This window comes from Sander vitreus, chromosome 5 (genome assembly GCF_031162955.1).
Source record: "Sander vitreus isolate 19-12246 chromosome 5, sanVit1, whole genome shotgun sequence".
In the NCBI taxonomy this organism is placed as follows: domain Eukaryota; kingdom Metazoa; phylum Chordata; class Actinopteri; order Perciformes; family Percidae; genus Sander; species Sander vitreus.
Genome location: NC_135859.1, coordinates 30,561,201 through 30,573,407, shown reverse-complemented (window position 1 = coordinate 30,573,407; position 12,207 = coordinate 30,561,201). Strand labels below are relative to the sequence as shown.

The window sequence follows — 12,207 nt, the reverse complement described above, 5'->3', positions numbered from 1 at the left end:
CAGACATTCTGATATCATTTTATGGAGTGAAGATTATATGTTGTGGAGACAAATAATAAATAAAGTAGTGATCAGATTGTTTTTCTGGCTGATTACATTTGTTGATTTCGAAACAGTGTGATAGGCCAATACCGGATTTAACAGCCAACGTAAATGACACCTTTAATGCACACAACATGCAAATGTTCACAGTACGCTTTAATAGTTACACGTTCGGGTATAGCACTTCACTGAGAATCCCAGCCTCCTTTCCCAATACACATCAGTTTTCAACAGATTCTTGGATAGATGACCCTGCTGGCCTGTCTACATCTAAATAGTATCCAACAAGAAACTACAGTCTTGGCGAGTACTGGAGACAATGTAATATTGTGATTTTTATTAGGATATTTGTGAAGACTTATCTGACTGAAGCCATGTTTACACTTTACACATCAATGCTCAGTCACTTAGATTCTTAGGAAGAACTTCGTAGGCCCAAAACCATCTTTTTAAAATGTGGTCATTTACTGAACTCCTGCAAAATGGAACAAATATCAGACTAAAAAACTATATCAGAGAATTGTACTACTCCTATCCTAAACCAATGTAAATGTAAATGCAGAGCTATTTGACAGACTACACTTACATTTTGTTGTATGATGTTGATGTATTGTCTCGGTTTTTGTTCATGGCTGCACACTGATTTTTTGTTGTTGTAATATTGTTAGTATTCAAAAGGTTGCTTGGTCTGTTTTTTGTTTAGTTTGTTTGTTCAGTTTGTGCAATGTCATTAACTCGTGTGTCGTGTCATTTGTTGTTACCTAATTGATGCAAATCCTTTAATTAAAAATGTATAAAAGCAATCGCTAATGGAAAACCATAAACTAAACTAAAAGTCAGACTTTATCCTGAACACCTTTCTGAAATATACAGATACAGCTATCCTGGGAGCTCCAGAACTCAACTGGAAGCAGCATATTTCACATTCTTTCTACAAAACACTGATCATGAAACATGATGAACATCTGAAAGGTGGATATTGCTGCATGGCGAATGGTTTCAGAGAGTTTGTATTTATATCACTTTATGACATGTATTTTCCATACAGGTGATGGCACTCGCATTGCATGTTCTTGTTCATGTTCTTGACACTCTTCCAACATGGCAACATGTTGCTATGAAATTTGCTATTCAGTGACAGACTTCATTGGTGTTTTGACTGCAGCAGATTAAGACTAACGCTTTCTTACCTGCTGCTCATCGAAGTCCTTAATCCCCACACAGTAAACACGGGCGCCGAATTTCCTCGCCTCATCAGCCTGCAGATCAAATACATTGTGTGTTGATGATGTGCAGCAGGTGGGATGTAAAGAAAATAACTCAATACATGCAGGGTGCCCAGGCTCTAAAATCACATTTAAGAAAAAATAATGAATATGTCCCTAACTAAATAAATTATTTTTTTTATTTAATTTAAATGAACAAGTGACAAGTGCTACGTGAGCTTTTTGGGAACCAGCATGAATTCTGTTTTGACAGCAGAGTTAACACTGACATAAGAAAACTTGTATAACTGTTTGATGATATCAGTCTCACCTGTTTCACTGTGAGCTCGTGAACGTAAACTTCAAGTTTCCCGTCCGTCAAAGCCAGGATGATGCTCGAGGACTTGGTCGTTTGTGTCTGTATCTGAGCTGAGGCCTTCAGGTTCAAATGACACGAAAAGTTTGGTCACATCTCAATGGCACAATCGTGTGCACATTTGTAAAAAGCTTACTGGCTGTAATTGGATTTATTTGTATGAGTAAACTGACCTCTTTTATTCCTTCATGCATGTATGTTTCACCTGCTGGTCTCACGTCCCGCAAGAGCTTCAGACCCTCTTCTATCTGGTATCTTAAAAACACAGAACATAATTGGTAATTGATAATCAATCGTCTGTACAGCTACTGTACAGTAGGGGTGTGGGGGGGGGAAATGTATACAGTATAGTATCGCGATATTTTCTTTGGCGGTTGTGGTCATGCTGACAACCACATGTTCCAAAAAGAGACTTTACCTAATGGTCACCATGCAAACATTTCACTAAGGTGGCCTGCAAGAACAGGCCAAGTTCATAGTAAACCGAAATCAACAAAATACTTTCATAGTATGCAACTACAAGTTAAAATATAATAAGTATAAATACAATCATATCTTTTATAATAACATGCGTGTCACAGCTTTGGATACACAGCTATGGAAAATTGTTCTGGTACTTAACTTGCACATATGCAAATTATTGATTTATTTTTGTTGTATATAATGAAAATGAAGCACATACTGATACTTGATACCATACTTTATTATCATTCATAGCAATTTATATAATAAGCTAAACTGGAATCTTACCAGCGGTTTAAAAAGAAAGGAAAAACTGTACAAAGTAGACAAAATTGACATCTTTAGACTCCTTAAGGTAAGGGACAGTAACCATGGAAGCAGCACTGTACTTCAAGAGTATCATGAATTTATTCCAGAGATTTATTACCTGTCTCCAGTCAGAGGCAGCAGGACTTTGGCTTGGGCCGAAAAGACGATGAATGAGACTCTCATTCTGGGGCTGAAGAGAAAAACAGAAATCAAACATTAGAAATCAGAAATGCTACGTTTTCTCAAAATGTCTCATTCTTAAAATGGAATAGCACTAAGCTAAGACAATATATTATAACGTTTGTCATATTTGTACAGGTTTTCTCCTTCCTTACTCCATAAAATGGTCACTTCCCTCCTCCATTCTCTTTATCAACCACCCATGCAACATGACATGTGACACAATCAGAATGGCTATTAAGGAGTCAGTGTGACTGACAGTTTTATATAAAGCTCTTTCAGGGGTTCAGTTTGGTTCAGGAGAATAAAAGAGGCACGTATATTTAACCAAACAGAAGGGGCTCTTTTAATGTCAACTAATATTAGTGTACGACTTAAAGCAGCTTCCGTGGGACTGAAGGATGTGATTAATCACTTCACCGACAGGAAACATCTTGTGATGATGAGTCACACATAAACACATAAACACACACACACACACACACACACACACCGTTGCACAAATATATACTTTGTACCTGTGACTGTTTAAAGGTGTGAACTCACACTGTGTCTCTGACCACTGGCATCAGACTGAGTCTTCTCTGTACAACCAGTACTGTTGACATTTAGTATCGTTCAGTATCAAAAAAACAAGCCAAACTGCCTTTAAATTTGTCTTAGCACAAGACAGTTGTACAACAACTTTGCCAATTTAAGAAAGAGACTGAAAATAAGCAAAATGAATTATTTTAATTATAACCCAATAATTGGGATAACCCAATTTTAATACTTGTTACTGCTACACCTTGACCCAATCTCACTTTTGTTTATCTACCCAATATTGTCATCCTTTTACTTCATATTGTAATTCTACACACTCACTCCTCTACAGATCAGGCTGAAAAGAAGGCTTCTTTTTTTTAAGTTCCTGAAAAGATTTTTAACCAAACAAACAGTCTTTGCGGCGATTTTGCGTCAGAAGTGGCGTACGGACGAAACATAGGATGCGAGTGCGCACAGAAATATTCGGATTTATAAAACCGTGCGCACGCACGTCCTATGCCGGATTCCCTTTATAAATCACAATCGACTCTAAATGTGGCGCAGCTTTGGCAGCTTCATGTCACGCCCATAATTGCCCTTAAATTCAGTGAAACACCCCAAATTAATATTCATCCATACCAACATCATGCACACAGAGGAAAACAAAGCAAAGGACTTTCACTCAATGTGAAGTTGTAGTTCTTGTTAGAGGAAAATGTGAGAGAAACATGCTTTAGACCTACAATAAAAACAAACATTTAAAAAACTAAAATAAAACGATCTAAAGCCATAAAAATAAAACACTACGACACTGTATATGATGACCATATTAAAACGACGTGCTCCGCCAGACGGAGGCATCGACAACAGCATCAGTGTAAAGCTTATTTGTCCAGTTTATCTATTGTTCATGAGAATAAATTCCATAACATGCCAATATAATTACAGAACATTTGAGTTTTTTTTTTTTTTTGCAAATATAGCTTCATTTGAATTCACGATAGTTTTGTTTTGTCCGTTTTTCACCGCAGATCGATCAAACAGGTGTTTGTGTAGGATATTAATTCTAAGAACGGCTTTGTGAATTCTTCATATCATCAATGAGAGGCAATATTTCGATTTGTTTAACACAATGGTCTCAGTTTCACGTGTTTCATCAATCTGCTGTCTGTGTCGCCGTTTCTCATTTCACCCGTTGTGTGCGTACGCCTGGGTCACAGTGTCCGTGGAGGACCACACATTTTCCAGTCTTCCGTTTGCTTTTTATAAATCCCCAATTCTTGCGTAGAGAGCGGAGTACGTCTTCTTTTGTGCGTACGCCACGTTTATAAATGATGCCCCTGGTGCTGATAATGGCATTATATAATGGGTCCAGTATGGGACCGATGTGATCAATACATAAATACTTTTTCCTTTGAAACGCAATGTAACAATAATATAATAAACATCTGCACAAGTCTAAAAAGAATGTTAGGTGCATAGTTAGAGATTAAGCTTCAGCTTACACATACCTGTAGGAGAATAATACCAATCATTTATACACAGTTCACAGATTTTAAATTTTAAAAAGAAAGTAGTAAGTAGTAGTAAAGTAGCACTGCTATCAGAATTGGTATATGAAGAGAAAAAGTAGGATCTGTACTTAAATCTTAAATGCTATAAGTAACCAGTAACTCATAACATCAGAGAAAGTACAGGACTTAAAGCGTAAATGTACTCAGTTACATCCTATCTCGGTTACAAACGCACAGCACACGGATGCCATCCCACAAAGCAAGTTAAACTTCAGAGAGTTAAGCGCACAAGTGTTTCCTTTAGAGATCCAAAGCCTTTGGAGCATAAGGAGAGGTGCTGATATTTCTCACCCACATGACACATGGCCCAGTCGCGATCCTCCCCCGCAAACATAGCACAATCTTTAAGCCACACGGCCATATTTGGCTGGTGGCAGTAGCAGCCGTATACGTCCACATCCTGTCTGCAAGTTTCAGAGTCATATGTGGACTAAAAACTAACCACGCTCAAGTCACAGATGATAAATCGTGGGTGGTAATTTAACATCCAACTTAAGGCTCTCAGTGGAGTATATGATTGTATACGTAACCGCTGAAGCAGTATGGAGAGACTACGGATAGAGTGATTGCCAAGGACATATCAGAGGGTGGTGGTGGGATTTATTTTTCTTTGGGGGGGGGAGCGGGGGGGTGATGAAGTAGTCCAGTTTGCTCCACATGGCGGAACAGAAGAGCTCTTGGTGAGCGAGCATTGTTTAGCAGATTGTCCTCGTTGCCTTCCAGTGTTCTTTTGCTTTACTGTACATTGTCTGCCTGTCAGCCGTTCTGTGGTGGAAGCAGGGGATAAGTGTGGAGCCGGACCCCCCCCGGTGCAAATGGCCATTCTCACAGCCCAGAAGACTGCTCCTCTCTGCCACCCACTCCCACCTGGTGCCTTTGCTATTTTCTTCAACCAACCACTTCATTCTGGCTGGGTCGCCACCGTCTGTACTGTGCTGGCAGGCGCCGTTTGACTCAAACGTTATGCAAGCCGAACGTTTCAAGCCGGTTTCTTTGGTTTCGTCTTTTTTAATGAATTATGTGCAAAAAGGGTGTCATAGATTTTGCAATTTGATAGTTTGTAAAACAGGTGGGAGCTGCAAGTAATGTCATTGGCTCTTTAATTATAGCCATTTATCCGATAAAGCAACCACGGTAATATTAAACAGGATACTTTCACTTCATGTATTTTCTTATTTCAAAAATATGAGCATTACGAAACCCTGTTTTTGTTTCCAAAGAAAATGTCAATGGCGACTTTGCACTCACCTCACAAATCTGTCGGTGAGGTTCTTCACAAACGAGTAAATCTCGACCCAGTCATTAGCGACACTTCCAGACCTGAAACAAGAAAATAACAGTCAGTTTGCAGCTTGTGAGTGGCAGCAGATTGCTGCTGGGGAGTAAAATACTGTACAGTATTTGTGCTTTGTACCACAACCACAGTTGGACATTAACACCAGCCACATGCTGGATAATTGTGCTGATAAGACTGTGTTCTATAGTAGCCACTTCAGCTGTTAGATCACTCACATGTTCACAGGAGCTTTGCCTTTCTACAAATCTACTTGGTTGGTACAGTTAGAATTTATTTCCCAGAATAAAAAGGTAGGCAAATCAACAAAGTGATACTACAGTAACTATGTCTAGCCCAACATTAGCAATGGTTCCCAAATCAGCCACTCAAAGCCGATTACAAAAGACAAAACGAAACTGTGCAACATAAAAAAACACGAGTACAATGCAAACAGCTATACATGGATAGACTGCATTTATATAGCACCTCTTTACCTTACCTTACCAGACAAAGCACTTTACAATTTGCGTCTCATTCACTCAAACACATTCATACAACGATGGTGGTGGAGTTGCAATGCAAGGCTGGTCTTCCCAGCAACTTGAGGTTCAGTGTCTTGCTCAAAAACATCGGGATCGAACCGCCAACCTTGTAATTAAAAGGTCTACCCGGGAATATTTAGCATGATTCCAGCAGGGTGAGTCCAGTAGAATGGTTCAATTTGTGCTGGGATTGGGATTTATTTATTTATTTATTTTATTTAGAGCAAAATTTTATTTTATATCCTTCCTGGTTTCATTCCTGCTTTTCTTCAATCATTCGTTTGCAGCTTTCTTTTGTCTCTTTTTTTCCCCTACTTCCTTCTTTCCATGTGCTCGTCCATCAATCCTTCCTTTCTCCAGCTTGTATGAAAGAATTAAAACTGGTAACAGGAGGTTTTCCTTTGAGGTATTGCTACCTTTATTAGAGCAAAAGCACGCAGTACTTCCTCCACTACTGTCTTTTGTCTCATTAAAACTCAAGACTTAGTAATTTTTGAAAACGATGCATACATTTCTCACTGTAACCAAGGACAAATGTTAGATGGGTGTCAACCTGTAGCCCTTGGCCCTTCTCACCCCTCGAGAAGTCAATTTGACCACAATGAACATTGTGTGTAAAATGTGCCCTTGATGTAACGACAAGGAGGTAATTAAAGAAATAATTACAATTCAATATATGTGCGGAGAACATAAAACAGAAGGGTTTGAACGTTAGGAGGCTCATCTTTCATGCCACCTCTCTCTCCTCCCTGCTGCCCAAAGACAAGGTCACAGAGTGGAGGGCAGAGACGACCGTGAGGGCATTCTGGCTTTTTCTTATCTGCATTTCCATAACTTTCCATCCTAATCTGTTGTGCATTGCTAAATATCCAGAATGTTTATCTGTTCATTGCAAATAGGACAGGAACCAGAAAGGGGCAATAAATCACTGTAAGTTATGTACAGTACAGTGATAGGAGATTCAATATCGTCTGAGATTTGGTTATCGTCATTTCAAGATATAGGTCTATTTTAAACATTGACTTTTCCAGGACTTTAAGGCTGCGTTACCACATGAGCACTAAGGCCTAGATATACATCTGTCATCTAGAATTCAAAGAACCATAGTTATATTACACATTATCTCTATAAAACAGATATCTGCATATGAATGCAGAATCTGTAGGCAAGACAAGATTTCGGCATCGGAACAGTTTCCGTTCGTAGTCCGAGTAGCATTGACCAATCACGTTTGAGCGGGCTTTGGTTGCTTGCAGGTAAACAGTCCGTGTGGTGAGCAAAAGAGGTGGAACGCATTGACCAAAATGCAATCCAGGAAGCAATCGGCTATTGTCTGACAACGAATTTGCTTTTTTAATTTATTTATCTGCATTCATACGCGGATATCCATTTATAGAGATTTGCCAAAATGTCATCTGGACCTAAAACGCCAACAATCGGCTCGGACTGTAAACAATGACTGCGGAAGAGGAAGTCTTGGCATGGATATCCGTTATCCGGATATTTGGTAGCTACACCGGAACCCCGAAAATATTGTTCCTTGCCCCCAGAGGCTAAATCGTTGTCAACCAATAGCCGATGGGTTCCGAGATTGCATTACACATAACTCTTGTTTAACGTCTATATCGGCTAATAGCAGCTCACCTGGTGCTAGATTCCATGTGAACACTTGACCTACAGCAGTTTCTCAATTGAATTTCCAGATAATGTATATTGTTATCTTAAAAATAAATGATACATTACAAGATAGAAGATTTGTATTGTGACCAGATGATCACTAGTGAGATCCCCGGACCAGCAGGATAAATCCAGGTGCAAGAACAGCGCTTACCAGCACATCAGATTGGGACTGTACTGGTCAGCCTCCAGCGTGATCAGGGCTTTCTCGCAGGGAAACTTCCCTGAATAAATAAGGTTTAGTGACATTAGAAGTGTCACCACCTCACAGAACATTTCCTTGGAAAGAAAGAGTTACCTGAGTGTTTCGAGAACCAAACAGTAAAGCTTTCATGAACTGGCCTAAGACTGAGACATAGCTTAGAATACTAAAAAGGACGTTTCTTTGTACAGAAATGCTGCACATTACTGCTGCAACAAATCTTGCAGCAGAAACTGCTGATATTAGGATCTTAGTCTTATCAGTACAGTCACGAAATCTAACAGTAGAGCTACTTTATCTGCAGGGACAAAGTAAACATCCTTCAAAGAGACATGCTTCTATTTGACACGCTGACAAACTGATGACTGAGCAATAACTGCAGATTAGGCTTTTTACATTTCACAAATATAAAACGTGCATATGCAAATCAATTATGTAAACAACTTACAATATATGCAATGTATACATACCCTTGCGTCAAACTTGTGCCAATAATCTCAGTCACATCCTGTAATTTAGCAATTGAGGGTGGGGTAGTTTAAAAATGGGTCAGGGAGCTGTGTTTCAACTCAACGGCCCTGAGTAACAGCATGTTTCCAAGCCGGGAGAAGACAGGATTAAAAACAGTTGCTGTCAAAGCTGTAAACTCTATAATATAATGGAGACCTTTTTGCATGACACTACTGCAAAGTGCTGCTGAACTGACTGCATCTGGCTGTGTAGTATCTGTATGTTTGATGCCTGAGGCAGCAGTTTGAGTGAATCAAAAACACAGGAAGTGGTACAATGCCAAAGTCTGTTTCAATTGGTGATTTGATTCTTTCTTGCTAGGTTGCATGATTAACACACAACATTCAAGGACTTCTCAGTGGTGTTTAAGGTCTTATTATGTTACGGTAAAATCCCTGCTAGTTGATCATATAGGACAGAGAAGATTAAAGATACTGGGGTTCAACATTGTAGACTTGTAAAGTTTTTAAATCTACAAACTTTCAAGAAATTTAAATGACTGACGGAACCCTGTTTTCACTGATGAGACGGATCATGGCTATTTCCATCTCCATAACTGCTGAAATGATGGAACCTTCACAAAACATGGTTAGATATATATTTATAGAAAAATATTTTAAAGTAGTAAGCATTTTCTGTTATTGTGAAGGAGGAAAAGGTGACAAACATCCATTCTTTTGTTTTCATGGTCACCTCCAGACATTGGCAGCATGTCTCATGTAAGGGAAACAATATCTGGACAAACCTCATGATACCATGTGACCAACTATGCTCCCTAGAGACAGCATGGTTTAGCATAGCCACATAACACTACTTGGTTAGTGTTAGGGAAAGGTCATGGTTAGCCTTGTGTGGTTTCATAAGGTTTGGCAGAGTACAAACTTCCTCCCATGTAACCACTGAGCATCACAAGACTCCAGCCAATCAGGGACAGGCATCAGTTATCTATCAGATCGGAGTAGTCACAAGTCAGGCTGAGTCTGGCTAAGATCAAGCCTGACCAGTTTAAGAAGGTTGCATGCATCGATTTCCAACTTTGAGGGACTGTACAGGTGTTTTCATGTTGTAGTTTACACACTACGTATATTTTACATTACTGCTAGCTTTTCAAACGTTTGCTGTACTGTTACCAAATGTGTGAATGTGTTTTATTTCCAACTTTCCAGGCAGGCATGGTTTTAAACTATTTTCCTGAAATCTTCAGAGACTTAAAAAACTTGAACTGAATTTGTTAATGCATCCCCAATGAACATCATGATGAGGATGCCGAAGATGAGCACCTCTGTGATAGTTATTGAGGTGGATAAACGCAGTCTTAAGCCCATTAAAAAACATGTGCTGGAGAAAATGTTACACTGAAATCTGTGACACAAGAATAAAAAAAATGGGTTGACCAGACATTGACAGGCGAGGTGTTTTGGGCTCCATAGACAGACTGATACAATATGGCCACTGGATCTTATTATCACAGCTACACTTAGGGCTGGGCAATATATCGATATTGTGATATGAGACTAAATATTGTCTCAGATTTTGGATATCGTAATATGACATAAGTGTTGTCTTTTACTGGTTTTAAAGGCTGCATTACAGTAAAGGGATGCACTTTTCTGAACTTACCAGACTTTTCTAGCTGTTCTATTATTTGCCTTTTCCCCACTTAGACATTATGTCCACATTACTGATGATTATTTATCTAAACTCTTAGTGTGAAGATATTTTGTTAAAGCACCAATTGTCAACGCTAGAATATCGCAGCAATATCGATATCGAGGTATTTGGTCAAGAATATCATGATATCTGATTTTCTCACTATCGCCAGGCCTAGCTACACTACAGACGTATGCGGGCAACCAAACATGACACCCATATGCGATTGTTGAACGTGTTATTCCAAAACCATGGGCATTAATCCACAGCCACAATAGGTTATAACCTGGCTGCATGGATTTGCTACCCTTCAGACACAAGTGCATGATCAGGTCTGGCTCACAGACTGCATTCCAGTTCATCCCAAAGGGTTTGGATGGGGTTGAGAGGTCAGGGCTCTGTGCAAACCAGTCAAGTTCTTCCACACCAAACTGAGAAAAAACATTTCTTTGTGTTGTCATGTTGAAACAGGAAAGGGCCTTCCCCCAAACCATTGCACTATCATTGTCTTGGCATACTGTAGCATTCAGACCTCCCTTTAGTTGTTGTGTAGGGTACACCCCATGTGTGTACACCCATGTCCACATGGTTGTCATATGTGGAAAGGACTGTCCATATAATGTTGGCCAAATGCGTTACCCAACCTATGGTGTCACCATTTCAGGTAAAAAATATATACATAAAAACAGTATGTGACCATGCATGTGAGCTTTCTCTTCTCACTCCACATGCAAACTCAACCGTTTATAAGAAAAACAACTAGCCTACTGTTACATTTCATGATATTGTTTTGCGGGATGCAGCGGTCACATTGTTTCCATCGTTAGCTTCAATGAGAGAGGACAGAAACAAAAGCTGACAAACTTTTTTTTTGCTCTACTTACTTGTCTAAAACAAAGTAGAGGTCGTAAGCTCCGTGACAGGATGCTTCTTCTGCCCAGCAAGACGAAGCAAACAACCCCAGGAGGAGCACAGCAACCGCAGCCGAAGTCCACCGACTCTTTCCATGAAAAAGTTCACCGTCCGTGGTGAAATAACGTAACAGCTTTTCCAACATTGTTGCCACCAAAGTTCAGTGAAGTCTCGAGTTGAAAAACAACAAATAGCCTTTAGAGAGTTTCACAGAGCGCAGAGAAGGTTGAATATATAGCACGCATCCCGCAGTGCGAGGAGCTAACGTTACATGGCAAAGTTCCTCCAAAACCAAGTTAACTGATTGAGCTGCGAAATAAAGGAAATCACCGCCTGACGTCAACAGCTGTGTCGTTTCTTCATCTTCCTGACTCAACGTTTACTCACTCCCATCCTGAATAAAACCACACTGACTCCTGAGCTCATATCGAGCCCTTGAGAAGATAAACCTTAATCACAGCTAACAACAAACTTCACCGTGCTAAAAGTACACAATCCGTAGAAAAGTTGGCCTGCCTTCATGTGCTCCTCCAAAGCTCGTATTTCTGAGTACTAGAGGAGGGACTTTTTTTAAACCATAGCTGGACATGATTTAAAACTGTCCCCTTTTTGTTCAGAGGGTCAAATTACTGATAATGTGTAATCAGTATTGTTTTTTTTTTCTTGGGGATAAGTTTTATTACTGTTTTTCATGTAATTCAATGTATAAGTAGTGACACGGTGTTATTTGTTTCAAGTTCCAATCCAATCTTTCCGCCCTTTAAG

The 12,207-nt window shown here is 39.5% G+C and overlaps 1 protein-coding gene across 1 annotated transcript in view; it reads right to left on the bottom strand.

Annotated features, from left to right (window-relative positions):
• antxr2a (ANTXR cell adhesion molecule 2a) overlaps positions 1-11,969 on the bottom strand; it is an 83,802-nt gene extending 71,833 nt beyond the window's left edge. The window contains exons 1-6 of the mRNA XM_078251445.1: positions 11,415-11,969; positions 5,922-5,993; positions 2,513-2,584; positions 1,797-1,878; positions 1,579-1,683; positions 1,233-1,301 (exon numbers count right to left, since the gene is read on the bottom strand). Of these exons, the coding sequence (XP_078107571.1) occupies positions 1,233-1,301; positions 1,579-1,683; positions 1,797-1,878; positions 2,513-2,584; positions 5,922-5,993; positions 11,415-11,587 (573 nt within the window). The 5' untranslated portion in view covers positions 11,588-11,969. The remainder of the gene's footprint in view (positions 1-1,232; positions 1,302-1,578; positions 1,684-1,796; positions 1,879-2,512; positions 2,585-5,921; positions 5,994-11,414) is intronic.
• Between the last annotated feature and the right edge of the window lie 238 nt (positions 11,970-12,207).